Source organism: Amblyomma americanum, chromosome 1, assembly GCF_052857255.1.
Source record: "Amblyomma americanum isolate KBUSLIRL-KWMA chromosome 1, ASM5285725v1, whole genome shotgun sequence".
In the NCBI taxonomy this organism is placed as follows: Eukaryota; Metazoa; Arthropoda; class Arachnida; order Ixodida; family Ixodidae; genus Amblyomma; species Amblyomma americanum.
In genome coordinates, this window is record NC_135497.1 from 147378314 (window position 1) to 147393893 (window position 15580).

At 42.9% G+C, this 15580-nt stretch overlaps 1 protein-coding gene across 7 annotated transcripts in view; it reads right to left on the bottom strand.

Moving 5' to 3' along the window:
• LRR (capping protein regulator and myosin 1 linker 1 leucine rich repeat protein) overlaps positions 1–15559 on the bottom strand; it is a 105309-nt gene extending 89750 nt beyond the window's left edge. For 6 of the 7 annotated variants that reach the window (XM_077647234.1, XM_077647231.1, XM_077647233.1 and 3 more), the window contains exons 1-7: positions 15360–15554; positions 11516–11613; positions 10989–11039; positions 10837–10896; positions 10555–10682; positions 7735–7903; positions 626–699 (exon numbers count right to left, since the gene is read on the bottom strand). In XM_077647234.1, the coding sequence (XP_077503360.1) occupies positions 626–699; positions 7735–7903; positions 10555–10682; positions 10837–10896; positions 10989–11039; positions 11516–11613; positions 15360–15396 (617 nt within the window). In that variant the 5' untranslated portion in view covers positions 15397–15554. Of the gene's footprint in view, positions 1–625; positions 700–7734; positions 7904–10554; positions 10683–10836; positions 10897–10988; positions 11040–11515; positions 11614–15359 lie in introns of all 7 variants that reach the window. The other variant, XM_077647230.1, reaches the window with a different exon arrangement.
• Positions 15560–15580: the final 21 nt, after the last annotated feature.

Below are 15580 nucleotides of genomic sequence, written 5' to 3' on the forward strand. Positions count from 1 at the left end.
TGATGGAAGCTAAAATACAGTGATGCGTTTTACCAAAGGATCCATTTATCAAAGTGGGGTCACCAATTCGTGCACAATACTGCGCCAAGCATTATGTGGGGACAGAGGGCATGATTCTGTGCTCTGATTTCAGGTCTAGATTTGTAGACTCTTTCAGATGAGGTGGCCTTACAAAGACGTGGCATTTGTTTGTTCTTTGAAAAAATAAAAAATAAAAGACAGGGACATGTCTGCACAGCATTTCCAAAAAGCTGGTTTTCACAAAGACCGACAATCTTGATGACCTTGGAAATTTCATTGCCAAAGTGAAAATGTGCACAACCTCTATACTGAGGATGTACACAGCATCTGTACTCAGATGTGCGCAAAAATTGTCAGCTTGTTCTTTTTGCAAACTTGTGCTGCTGTTACACAGTTCTATCCTCAATATGCTAACACAAAAGCATGAAGCTGGCTACTTTTAAAAGTTTCCAGCCTTTTCGTTTTAGCCCTAATTATGACATTACTAAATAAAGTAGTATGTTATAAAGTTTTATTCCTGTGGCCATAGCTACACACAGCAGTATGAAAGTTCAGCAAACAGAGCTGATTTTCTAGACATAACACAGTCAAAAAACATACTCACCGGCCTTCTAGGTGATCGAAGTCTAACAATGAGAGTTCTTTTGTGTCATGAGACAAATATATAGTGTCTACATCCTGAAACCAGATACAACATGAAAAACATTCATTTCCCAATGCTTACTCCTGAACCATGTAGTGACTGTACCTGTATCCAAGCATAAAACACCTGATGAAAAGATTTTGAACAAGGGATTAAAAGCATGTACTATTACCGGGGCACATAGCCAGGATCATTTTCACCAAATACTACGTACTGCAGAGGATTCACAAACGGTCATCAAAAAAAGTTTTCAAAATGTCATTTTTCTTCTATAGTAAGATACAACTTAAGTCTGCCGTGAAGCTCTGCCTATATTCAAGACCGCCACACAGGATCCCTCAATGATAAAAAAAAAAAGTCCGTTATAAGTTTGTTACCTTAACAAGAAGCTAATCACAAGAAAAAAATTACAAGCTCTAGAATTTTGATACCTGATCTCTTCAACATAGTAAAACATTAAAAAGTTGATTTCATTGACTATTGTGATTGGCCAGCGCAGTAATACAGTACACTGCTGACCATGACCCAGTGTTATCAACTGCTGTTTTTTTCTTAAGTTGTATCCTACTATAGATTGCCACCAGTCCCTTAAAGTTGTCTAGTAATTACCATATTCATTCAAATGTGACAAAAGTTTTTGTACTGAAAATAGAAGTGAAAAAACTTATAGGACGGTTACAACTGTGTCTGTGTATGTGAGATGTAGCGATAGCTGTTTAGGTGTTTAGTCACGTGACCACTGGTGTAGTGGTCATGTGATGCACCCCTGCACTGGCAGGCGGCTGTTCCAAACATAGCCACTTGTAGGCTTATGCAACCCAGGTTGACTGAGATATGAGATGAGTGAGTTAATGACCAGTGGGTGCGTTAATGACATTAACACACCCACCGGTTACACCGACGTCGACGAGAAAGCCAGGGACGGGCACCTAACAGCTGTCGCTGTAAAAATCACAGAACAGTTACAAGTGTATAATGCAAATGCCTGATTGTTAGCTGTTGTGTGAGCAAGGCAGGGAGACACTTGTGCCAATCCTTATCTGGCAGTGGGTTTCGAACCAATCGCCTCCTGCAGCCGAAATGGACACCTAAGCCACTAGGCCACCTGTCGCCTCCCACCCCCTCCTCTAAAAGTGGAGAGGAGGACTTCGGTCTCTCGACTTTGCCACCCATCGACTCCCACCCTCTTTCCCTTAAAAGTAGAGAAGGGATTTCTCTCTTACACGACCCAACCGGGAAATGTAAGAAGGAGCAGCCACCGAATGTGATCATCACCACCGACGGAACGGCCATGAAGCCAACACAGCAGATTAGGATTCTCGGCCTACTACTTCAGAGCGATGGGAAGGCACACGCCGCCGCCACAAAAATCAAGACTACAACCGAACAGATACTAAGTATGCTTCGGAGGGTATCTAACAGAAATCAAGGCCTTAAAGAGGATGATGCCATGCACCTGGTGTGCGCATTCGTCGTGTCGCAGGTTACCTACTCTGCCCCGTATCTCCAGCTGACAAAGGCGAATAGGGACACCCTAAATACGATGCTTCGTAAGGCAACGAAGGCACTGGGCATGCCCATATACTCGTCCACGCAAAGACTGTTAGACCTGGGCGCCCACAACACGGTGGAGGAGCTCATCGAAGCTCACCTCTCTAATCAAAGAATTCGGCTCAGTCACACGGAACACGGACGAGCTATCCTAGGCAAGATAGGATGGCAGATTGAGCCAGTACCCATCAAGGCGGCCCTTCTGGAAGACTGGAAGACGACCATTCAGACCAAACCCCTTCCCTGGAACATGACGGTGGGCATGGACAACGAGAGGCGCACCGCGCGGGCCAAAACCATAGCCCGGAAGCTGGAAGAGAACCCCAGGGTCCTCTACGCGGACGCCTCGCTCCGAAAACAGTGACCGTGCAGCGATGATGGCTACGACAAAAGACAGGCTGATCGTCAGTGCGTCCCTGAAGACAACAGACCCGCAGTTGCCAAAGAAGCGGCCGTGGCCCTCGCACTCGCATAGCCGAGCGTGGACACCGTGGTTACCGACTGAGACAGCCTACAAAAGCTTCCGCAGGGGGGTAATTGCCTTCGCGGCCTGAGCCATTCCATCTAAGTGCAAGCCTCCGGGAAGAGCCATAGAGCTCGTGTGGGAACTGGCTCACTCGCAGGTAGCAGGCAACATCATCGCCGACTACCACGCCCGAGAAATGTCAATCCGGGCCGAGCACGAGCCGGAAGAGCTACCGCACCTGGTTACCAGCTTTCGGGACATTACCCGGATGTACCGAGAGGAAAGGTGCAGACTGCCAGAACCACACCCCAAACTCACCAGGCAACAACAGACGATCCTGCGTCGAGCACAGACGGGATCGCTTGCGCATTCCGTACTGATGAACCGCATGTACCCTGCGGAACACGATATGCTCTGTCCTTTTTGCAAAAGAGAAAAGGGCACCCTGCCGCACGTCTTAGCAGAGTGCACAGAACTCGACCCCCCCCCCTGTTCCCCTTCCTGCCAACAACCCCAATCCCCAACCCTTGAGCGATGGGAGACCTTGTTATCCAGCCCCACCCTACCGATTCAGCTCGCACTGACGGACAGGGGCCAGGAGCTGCTGGGAACATATGGGTCCCGTAACTAGAGAACCACCCCGTGTGGTGCCTGCGTGTACCGCCGATTTATTTCGGGCCCAATAAATGTTGATTCATCATCATCATCATCTCTTACCATTTTGCCATCCATAGCCTCCACCATCCTCTCCCCTAAAAGAGGATGGGGATTTCCATCTCTACACATTGCCAACCATAGACTTACACCCTCTTTCCCTCTCCCTTATAATGGAGAGGGAGATTCCGCTCTCTCCACATTGCTGCTTGCTAACTGTGGCGCTGCGGACACCAACGACATCAAATTGAGGAGCAAGCTATTAGGAGCTAGTGCTCTAAAATCACACACCCCCCCCCCCCCCCCCCCGCCCATCATAATTGTAACATGATGCGGCGACAAAGGTACACTATCCAGTATTTACTCGTGCATTGGTTGCACGTCTTACAAGTCAGCCCCAACATTCGGAGCAGAAGCGGAGCAGTGCGAAACACCTCAGCAGAGATGACAGAATATGCGGGACGTAAAAGGCATCATTTAGTTTTATTAAAGTTCGGCAGACACACTTTACGTCCGCAGCGCTGCTGATGTCACACGTTATCAGCAGTAGGCTTGGCATTGCTACTGCACATGAAAAGGCACGCCCACATGCTTTCCTCAATATTGATATATGATGCACTTTTCAACGACACCAATATCAAGTGCTGCCGTGCAATTTTTTAACAGCTTCGTGCACAAAGACTGTTTCAAATGCAAGCGAAAAAGGTCACCATTTCTGCCACCACGGCGCAAAAAACATCTGTTTCAAGCAGCCACAGTGACAAGGTTCTAAAAAGTTCTCAAAATTTTTTGCCGCGCCGCATTGCTCAATCGCTTGCATGTGAAACAGCTCATTTAAAAGATGCCGAAAATAGCCACCGACGTTCAGAATTGATGACTCGCCACATGGTGGAGCGACTGGAAGAAGTTTCATTTTCATGACGAGGCTAAAGCACACGGTCGACACGGTAACGCTGCGGCGGGACTCCAAGTCTTCTTATCGGCCTTATCTGATAACCTTTCCCGCGGCTCTCTTGCAGGCATGTGAAACCTATTCCACGATAACAATGGTAGCAACTGCCGTACAGTGTTAAGGCTCGAACGCAGCCTTCCTATGAAGGTGAGCCACAAGAAACCCATTTTTTGCAATAGTTCTGTTTGCAAACTTCTGCCCAACTTTTAGTACACTGCAGCCCTGTTTCTCACATTACATTCATGTACTAGTTTTTTCCCTGTTTCAAGCCTGCAAAGTCGACCATTGCATTACAATCGTGGTCATGTTGCACCCGGATAAATACGGTATTAGAGAAGCATGCCCAAAACAATGCAACAGTCATTAAAAGGCTAACTAGAATAGCTGAGTTGCAGCTGCTTACGAGTCAGCAAACACCAAATACGAAATTTTGGCAAAATGTAGTGAAATGGTTTTCTTTAAACCTTTATCCTTTCTGCTTGTGCATTACTCAGGATAGTTCAGAATAAAATCACACTAAAAGCCACACCATCTAAGCAAAACCAGGAAACATGTGCACACTGGAGCACTGCATTGGCCCAGGCTTTCAACTGTCAAGCCTTGACTGGGCTCAGGCTTGAAAGGAACCCAGAAATGATTTCAATGGGCATATTCTAGTGCAACCGATCTGTAGATGTGGTCTCTGTGGGTATTCGAGTCAAATTTGAAAGCTCTGAGTGGAGCCTATAATTTAGAAACAATTTTTAAAAATCACTGCTCGCAGTACCTTGCAACCGGTCAGGGCGACAATCGCCGCGCGTCCCCTACCCCGATGGAGTCAGTGGGCAGTCTGGGCAAGCGAAGGCTCACCCAGACTGCCATGAGTACATGTGTTTCCTGACCTGCTACCCAAAATGTTCTGGAAAATAAAATAATCGTGGTGAAGAGAACCTGTCACAGGGGTTCTTCACTGCCAACAAAAGAAAGAGCTTTAATTTGACATTTGTCAGCTGGCTTTATGCTGCATTACCTACAACTGAAAGCCTAAATAACTTAAAATGCACATTTTCAGCTACACTGCACAGTGAAACAGAGCTAGTCTAATGATGCTTTTCAGTGGCTGAAGAGGAACAGCAGAAACTGCTTTTGCAGCCTCTACAGTGTCAAATCAAGCAGACTGTCTAGAACTGAGGGCCGTCATGAAATGACCATTCTCTTATATGATATTACATTTTTAAACTGAAGTTTGCACTCTGCTCTGCCCAAGCCATAAAGCTACATTTACAAATGTTTCTCTCAGAACTATTTGATTTATAACGTGTCTGTATTGTGCCATTTCATCAAACTGCTTTTGCCCATGGCATCAAAACAGCACCTTTTTCATCTACCTTGACCTGCGTGGTTTTGCTTGCTTCTTTCTCTATCAGGTTCATAACAACTTCCATCTTTAAATTTTTGCCTGAGCTAATCTAGCTCAATCTATCCTAGGCCAATCTAGGGCGGCACATCTTTGCTACCCACTTAAACATTCTTTATCCTGCTACATGTTTAACCCAATGACAGAAGTGGCATGTTTAAACCAGCTCATACACATTAAACTTGCGAGTAGTGGTGCACACGTGACTAAAAGCAAACTTAGACTAAAGGTTTAATATTTCAATAAAATAGCATTCAGTCAAAGTGCTTTGATTAGATGGCCTTCAATGCGCAAGAAACCTTCTGCACCTGCGGCGCATCGGTCGACAATAAGAACTGCCGTCACCACTGCTGAAGGTGACACAAGCACGCACTTGTTGTTAGGATGCCTTTTGCTTGGCAAATTATAAGGACAAAGGGGCTTAGAACATGTCTAGAACTCCTTCCAATTCCCCAAAAGAAATGCAGCATTGAATGTAATGAAATCAGCATGTCACCCATGCTTTGAAGCCTTTGGATTCACTTCTCATTTTCAGGCTTTTGCAGGAACAAACAAGAAATTTGGTGCTTGTTCTTGTTTCGTCTCTATGTCTGAAAATGACACGACGCCTTTTAGCAGATGTTTGATCCGCGGTGTCATGCCCACCATTTTGTCGCATGTGTAGTACACATCTGTGTACTATCGAGGACAGCTGTGCCCTGGACATGCAGCAGCTGGCTCAAATGCATTGCTGCATCACCAACGTCGCCCAGTAGTAGGAGATTGGCGCTTCCATTTCACAAACCAAGGGGCACTTGTCTGGAAGCGTATGCTCTGCCTTTCTTGAGCTCAGTCCAAGAAGCAGCCCATACTAAGAGTCAACAGGCTGGAATGCTTTCTGGCATATACAGCCTCTCAGATAAGGTGTTGGCGACATGAATTTCTTTTTGGATTTTACCAGCAGCTTTCTGCTGTAGGCTGCCATTGCGCTGCTTTGCACTGTTCGGGGGACATTCTCAAATGACCGCTCCTTCTAGCAGGAATCGACGTGGCGATTCAAAACTACATCGCCGCCAGCGATACACTTTTGGTGGTCACTTGCATGTCTTGGGCACTTCTCTCCCCGAAAGCACATGCAGAGGGAGCAATTTGCAACTTTCGCTGCTACCAAGACTCAGGCTGGGCTGAGAACGGAGATAATTTGGCAGACCTAGGATAGCTTAGGCTTTACACCTCAGGCCCAGGCTGAGCCGGCCTCTGAATGAGTTCTGGGCAGTGCTATAATTTTTGTTGGTATTTCGGCATAGTGATGGCATCATTTTACCAAAAAAGTTCCTAACAGTAGTAATACGTAGCATGCTGGACAAAACTGCATTGTCAGGTGCTGTATTTCTACCTCTGACACTGAACTATGGTTCCTACTTAAAGCAAATACATACCACAGGGTAATGCCTATGCAGCCACACACCACACAATGTGTTACAGCTACAGCAGCCATATTTGGGATTGCCCAAAGCTTAAACACAAAAAACTGCCTAGGAAGAAGCAAAAAAAAAAAATGCCAGAGAGCTAGTACACAAAATTATTTCATGCCAATGCCACAAGTACATGTTCAAAATATGCTTCATTCATAACTGATCCAGTGACATGTGCTTCAAGGGTTCATAACTTGCTCACATTTTCAAGCTTGGCACTACACTAGGCTAAACAAATTTTACTAATACTGAGTTTGCTTTCACCACTCTAATTCCCAGCCTGTGTTATTTGCAGGAAGGACGGTGCCAAATTCACAGCCTTGCATGCAACCACTAGACTAAGAAATTCAAAAATTAATCACCCTAATTTACAAATTACAAATTGGCACAATCAAACATCACCTGACAGTACCATCAGCAGCTGACAATGCTCTATGTAAAAACAAGGTAATGTATAAAAGCTGTGACACATTTATTCAACAGCCACCTTTTGAAAGTGTCAAGGCAAAATGCCATCCTGGCCTCAATTCAGCATTACAACCATTGCCTCCTGAAAAAGATGAGAAAAGATAAGCCTTGTTTATACTAAAACCTTACCCATGCCACATCTTCTCTGAAAGGGAGCCCGTGAAAGTCACACATGCAGATGTACTGAGCTGAGAAGTTTCCACATGGACCTGGGTCTGAGGCTTCGGCCGACTGGTTGAACTCTAGCATTGGCTGAAGTCTCACGGCTGGTACTGCTTCCACTCGTCTGATTATCAACCTTGCAAAGAACATGAGCAACACGTGCACTTTACAAATTTAGCGCATGATTTTAATGATTGTATAAACAATGCAGAAAAAAAAGTCTTACAAATAGTGGCTATAATTGTGCGTATAAAGCTTTGTCTCAGCATCATTCAGTAATTACCAGAGTTGTAATGCCACTAATGTAGCTTCATCTACGATGACTCTGTTTACTAGGTCTAAAATCTTTCTGAGAATTTCTAATACTAGCTGCAACAGTGGTTGCTTTACGCACAATATGCAGCAATGCCATCAGCCTTTTTCTCAGCTCCATATCAGACCGGTGCCTCACCGTTTACCTGGCTTATGCTGCCCGGTTTTTCCACATACAACAAAATATCAAAACTTTCCTCTTATTTGGCCATAAATGAAAAGAATGCCTTATTGTCAAACATCGCCACAATAACAGACTTGCTGCATTTCCATTCTGCATAACTAACATTTCTATCTACCAAAGACATTTCGTTAGCAGTTCTTTAATATTTCTTTTTGTTTTTAGTAGCAGTTCCTGCTTCATATGGTATTGTTTCTTGCAAATTACTTCCTCCCCCCTTTTTTTACAGGGTGTCTTTTTACACATGAAATTTTTTAACCACCCCCCTTTACATGCACTGCTTTTTTTTTTTATCAGCTCCCTGCCACGTGATGCCCAGTTGGGCCTTTGGATATTCTTGAACAAATAACACATAAAAAAATAAAGCAAGAATCTTAAGGGAGCCAGAATTTCCACTTTTCTTCCAAGCAAGAATGATTGATCATTTCTGCTTCAGTAAAGCTGCCAGAGAAAGTATTCACATAAAATCAGGCTCATACAAAGGACACTGTTACAACTTCAGTTGACTGAGAACTCTGAATAACAAGAAATGCTGCCCATAAAATAACAGTGAATGCAACACCATAACAGTGAACGCTTTTCAGAAGCTACACAAAGCACTTACTTCAAGAAAACAAAATTTATTAACTGAAATGTAGTCATTAGTTCTTTTCAATATGACGTACAGATAACTACTAAACAAAAACAAATTGTTACACTGAAGAAAAGCTCAAACGAGCACAAAGCAATAACCAATATTATTGCTGGTTACTGCTTAAGCTCCAGTAAACAAAAAGTAGCTGACATCCTTACACAGTTGTCCATTATAGTAGGATCTCAATGTCAAATCTCACAGGGTCGAGAAAAAAATTGTATCATCCGAAATTGCATATTATCCAAAGTGAACAAAATTCACAACTCATAATTCACAATTCAAAGTCGCAACTCACTACTCATGGTGCGTACAGAGTGACAGGAGGTCGCGACGTCGGCAATTTGTGGGCTGCATGCTCAACCTGCTCACAATGTCGGCAATGTGTGGGCAACGCGCTGCCACTAACTGCTCCCTGTGTGTACAGTGCGACTTGTGCCGCTCATTGTTCGTAGTGTGTACCGCACGACTAGCGATAGTGGCTTCAGCGATGTGCGGGCAGCACTTAGTGCTAGAGGGTGTGGTCACAGCTCATGCATTCATATCGTGCGTAGTGGCACGGGAGATAGTTCGGAACATTCGAAATTCTGCACACTATACACAATCCAGCCAGGGAATTTTACAAATTTGTATCATGCCGAAATTCATAACAACCACGTTCGTATCATCAAGATTCTACTGCATTTCTAAACAATTTACAGACTCATGGCCTCTAGCTTGTGGAAGCAATAAAGATTCCTTAAATTTTTCACACACAAGTGTGGTATGACGTTTGTATGGCCTTCTTGGAATCATTATATTTGAGTACCTTATAAACCATTGATTCTATCTCTCCACAACTTCACAATCACTACTAGTAATCACAACCTTACAGTGAAACCTTATAAAGTAATGCATCTTCACTCATTTAACAACATTCAGCATCATGCACGTCGATGCTGGCCAAGAGTTCAATAACTACTGAATATGTTTAAACCAAAAAAATTAGTACTGTACGTAACATTTTCCTGCTTTCAAACAAACACCGTCACACATCTGCCATTAGTCTGCACGTCCACCATTCTTGACAAATTTTTCAAGTAAGCAACGATATAGTAAAAAAATGTGCAGTAATGTGTGTATACGTACTTCATACAACAAAAAAAAGAACAATTCCTACAAGCAATGTAAAGAATGCTGGCTCTCACATCAGTGTTAAGAATTTTTAGAAACGGCAGCAGACTGTTCACATTTTTCAGCACTCTGGTACCCAAGATAGCACCTCTAAAGCTTTAGCTTTAGAGCTGCTAACTGTAGTAACTGCGAGTAACTATATCACACTTGCTCACTAAGAGTTAGCTGCAACCATACTTTTGTAACATCAAAATCTTTATAAATTTCCTGCACCAAAGTGACACCTTAATTATGTGGCATGGTTCAGTGGAGGGCTCCATTTTAGTTCAAACCAACTGGTGTTCTGCAATGTGCACCAAAATCTTAGCAAACAGGCACTTCTGGGTGTCGCCTCTTAAGAATGTGGACTCCACAATCTGGGTTAGAATGGTAGCCTCAAGCTCAGTAATATACCACAACAGCTGCTGAGCTACAAGTAGCAGGTGTGCAAAATTCCCATCATGCCAATTTCTCCACTGCCTTAAGACAGGTACAGAATAAAGCAACTTACTCCAAAGGCACTTGTGGAAAAATGCTTTTTACAGCAGTTCCTAGCTGGATGATCATGTGGTCAACATCACTGGATTCAGGATCAACTGAATAGAATGTGTACACTTTGTTGTCTATGGTCAGGCAGAGCTGTAAAGTTAAAAGCAAAGAATACAATCAGAGACGAAAACTTTGCATGCTACCTTAACCGAAGGTGCATTTACATACACCAACAAATTCAAAAAATACCACATAAACCCATGATAGAAAAAAAAAAGGGGGGTGTTTACGGGCTTGATCTCACCTGATTTGGCTTTTTGCTTTCTACAGTTTGAATCTCCAAGTAGTGAAATGAGTGCTCAATCTGGAAAGGAAGAAAGGTACGCAGCACGGCAGTTCTTAATGTTCCTTGAGCTCATCTACATGGTGGTTTCGGCCATGGACAAATGTAGTTACCTTGGTTGGTACTTTGGCAGTGAGGATAAAAAATCTACATGAAGAAAATGCCTGAAAATAAAATGAAGAAAATGAACCCTTCAGACTTTTTCATTTTTAACAACAAGCACTTCTTGATGTTTTACATAAAAAGAGTTATAATTTAAATAAGAACACCCACAGTGCAGAAAGAACTTTTAAAAGGACTGTTTTTTCTATATTGATTTTTTCAATAAGGAAGTCTCAACCTGCCAAGTTTGCACAAACAATGCTCAGATTGACACAGCGATGTCTGTTAATAAAACAAACATACAAGGATATAAAACAGGGGGTATTAAAGATGTGGAGATCTTCATATATGGCAGTCTTTTTTCTTGATACAACAGAAGCAGTTTTAACATGGTAATAAGCTACGCAGGCCTAAAATAGATAAAGTCAGATTTGGTGGTGCAGCAACTTTTTAATCAGCAATTAAGTGCAATAACAAGATAGTCAAAACCATAACTTGCTACACGTCGCTCGTCATTCTTCTAAGGCCAATACATTACCAGCACTCTGTTCTCAGTCTTGTCCTGCTTGACCTCCAAGCGCACCATGCACTTGAACGATACCTTGGCACTGCGGTCCAGCACATGTCGAATGCTGTCTGCATTTGGACAAAAAAAAACAACTAAGCAAGCTTTGCCTTTTTCATCAATCTGAATAACTACCTTAGGTACAGAAAACACTGATTCTATGCCTTCTGGCTTAAATGTGCATTTCACAACAGACACATGCATGCCTTCATGTAGCATGTCCTCTCTGCTACAACAAAAAAAGCTAATACTACAACAATCTTGCATGTCATTTGTAAACACCACAAACCAAGTGCAAACAGCCCATGTCGGGAAGCTATTTCACATGCTAATCTACTGATAGAAGCTGAGTACTCTACGATATTTGATTTTACTGCTACTAAGGTAACAATACGTTTCACTTGCTTCCGATCTCCAGTCCATGCCATGAAACTAAATTCACATGGTAATCTACCCATAGAAGCTGAATACTGTATGATGATATTTGCTTTCACTGTTACTAAAGGCAACAATGTGTTTCATTTGCTTCACTGCAAGCATAGGTAAAAAAGAACTGATATTAAGCCAAACAAGCCATTCTATGGAGTGACCCCAATACTGCTTACAAACAGGTAGCATGGATTCCAAGATATTCCACTATCAAGCTTATACTTAAACGCACAAGTGGTTTGTAGCACTGTAAATAATGTGGCGACGTGAGCCAATCAGGATGGTGTGCACTCCATAAATGTGTTCTTCCATTCCCGTATTCTCCGAGTGGTGGCTCCATCTCTGGGGAGGAAGGAGTATTAGCAGCCAGTTGCTCTATCTTCAAAGCAAGTGGCGCTTGGTGTCTGTCTCTTAAGCTTTTTTTTTTATGTGAAGCAGTTCAAGGACTTTCAAGGCTGACTGCTTCGCTTGCTCAGGAAAACAGTGCACTTTCGACAGATGGCACACAGGAGATGCGACAAACTAGGAGGACGCCATGTTTTGAAATGATGGTGCACTACTTCACAGCAGGCCTCCGAAGAGCTGTGTCTGTGCAGATTTTCTCTGTTAATTTAATCAGTGACTGAAACAATCACTGTATTTGAAAAACACCAGTCAGTACTACCTATTCAATTACTGTATTGACTGTTTGAAAATAGTTCTACACTGTTCAGATATTCGATGGACTACTCGTTGCGTTCCTGCAGCCCTGACTGGACGAGACAGCTGTACGTTCCACACTGTTGCAAACTACTCATGAGATAGAGTATAGGTAAGCAAACAAGCAGTTAAGCCTTTGCGTGCCATCACCAAATCAGAGGTTTTTTGTTTTCTTCTCTACAACTGGGCAATCACCACCTTGTACTTTGGTTAGTAGTAAAAACAGCTGATGTGACTCCACATAAAAAGATCAGGCCAATGTATGCATTGTTTCATGTCAGGTCAATATATGTTACGTTTCATGTCAGGCTAGATGAGAGCAACTGAAATGACACTATGCAATACACGGCACTAATACTTAGAAAAAATAGCTTTGTAATCTGCAATACCCTTCTCAAAAAATTACAAACTGTTCTACATTAAAAAAAAAAGGCTAATATAGCTCCCACATGCATACTACACACAAGCCAGCATATCTTCACAAACTGTCCACTCATGCATTTCAGTTCACGTATTAAACCCAGAATTGACATCTGAGCTAGTTGGTTTTTCATTTTCAAAAATTATATAAAGCGCACTTAGGACAACAGCTCCTCTGTAAGTGTTAAGCGCTTGTGTTGTTTGGTCTCCCTTGTCTGTTGTCCTAAGTGCGCTTTATATAATTTTTGAATATTAAACCCAGTACTGGTTAATTCTTGACTACTGACAGTGCCACAGTTTTTCAAGTGTAAAGTTAAGTGCAAGACAGCTATAAATACAAATTTACTAAATGTGCCATGAATACAGTGTTTCTGCTACAGCTTTTGACAAAACTGAGCAAGTGGGCATGTGCGGTTGGCCGCACAACTGCTGCTCCACATTTAACATACCCACTAGGTGCAGATGGAACTTGAAACTTGCGTATTTTGCTGCCACCTTGAATGTCAGATGTTTACTTTAAAGGATGGCTTCCAGACCAACATGAACTATATTCCACCAAGTAGTGACCACTTTTTCTCGCACATTTTAAGAACATTTTTCTTTAGAATATTTGCACCTAAGTACCTGCACCTACAGCATGCATATAAGCATCATTGCATGACAGTAACCAACATAAGTGTCAGTGGCTGTTTCATGTGTTATATGCAATACATGCAGCAAGCCATACGGATCTTTTCAGTTTACAAAAATGCTGGATTGTATCCACTAAATTAACAGCGTTAGGCAGTGGATACAAGATATTTAAATGCAGGCAGCAACACATACAGAATGCAATTTTGCAGTATGCTCTGTATGCAAAAATATTTTTAACCAACAGATGCACTCCTTTCCTCAACATAAAATACAATTGTAGACACTTCAGCACTTATTGTCAAGCCAAGACTGAGTGTGCTATTGGCAGAAACCTCTCGGAAATCAAAACGTATGAAGGTTTGTTTACCATTCTGTGTTCGCCACATCTACTTGACATTGAGTGCTGTAGCTGCCTAACCTTACTTCGAAGTCTCTCACAAATGCTGTTTTGCTTTTAGTCTTAACGTACAACAAACTTCTAAACTGCACGAAAAAAGCAGATCCCAAAGCAAGGAACATTATAGACACTATGTGAGGTCCCTACAGAAACCAATAGTTCCTGATTTACGAATCATCTGATGGCAGTTGATGCATATCACAGGAACTGTAAAAACCCATGTATGCATGTATGTATACACATCCATTACACATCGACAACTAAAAAACCAAAATTATTCCGCTTTCAGCTGCAGCACTTTTAACATTTCAAACACATATAAGGCTACTGAAAGTTGACGTGCGTAGCTATAAATTCCATGTTACATTCTGGCATGCAAGGTAAGTGTCGCGTCAGATTTTTCGTTCTGGTTTTCGGCATGCGTGCGTGCGCGTGTGACTGATACTCAACCGCACTCATTAAATTTCAAGCAATCAGAAATGAAACCGAAGTCACTAAAGGGAAAAAGATACCTTTCCGAAGAGTTCCTAGCTAAAACATCGCACTACGATCGCTAGGAGACCACTGTGTACAATCGAAGGAGCAATTTCCACTGAAATCACAGCAGGTGCTACACGAAAAAATCCCCAAATGCAAGACGCATTCCATAATGAAATACATTCAAGCCACTCCGCATGTATCGTGCACGATGACTACCTTTAACGCCCACAGCTTTTAATGTCGCTCTGCTTGTAAACTAGCCTCCCCATTGTTCTTATAGATGGCTTCAGATATCAGTTGCGCCGACAAGCGCAACGCCGGAGCTGCGATGGCTCGCAAAGCGTGTCACCAGACGATGGAGGGAGGGCCCCCTTGATAATATACATGTTCAGAAAACAACGTCGGCGCTCAGTAAACGTCCAATCGGAGAACATCAGGCGTGAATGGTTAAGCTAAAAACTAATTGAAACTATCCACAGTCGTACGTTACATGAAATGACGAGTTTGCAACTAGCGCAGGACTACGCTACGGCAAAGGCACAAGATGAGCTACTGGAGATTGAAAAAAATAATAATAAAATGAGTACTCATCGCGCTGGTCTAGTAATTTTTGCGTAGTTCCTAACGGCCTGCAGTAGACTGCAGCATTTGAAAGGTGCGATTCAATTTAAAACTATTAAACATGCAAAAAAAAATAAGACATCCAGCTTGGAACTGACAGGTAGCTAATCACCGATGCCTTCGGAAGAGAACACCTACCGCTCAATTCCTTCGTGATAGCGTTCTTCGTGGACATTATTCCTCTTCAGAGTTTTCTGTCATCAGATGCATCCATAAAACCGCGCTACCTTGGTTCAATCGCAAGAGCATAACCACAAGACGAATATTTACTTAAAAAATTCCCGGACACTACCTTACACTGCCATTCCCACTTCTGGGATCAGCACCGACTGCGGGACAGCTTTTCTTGTTGCTGTTTT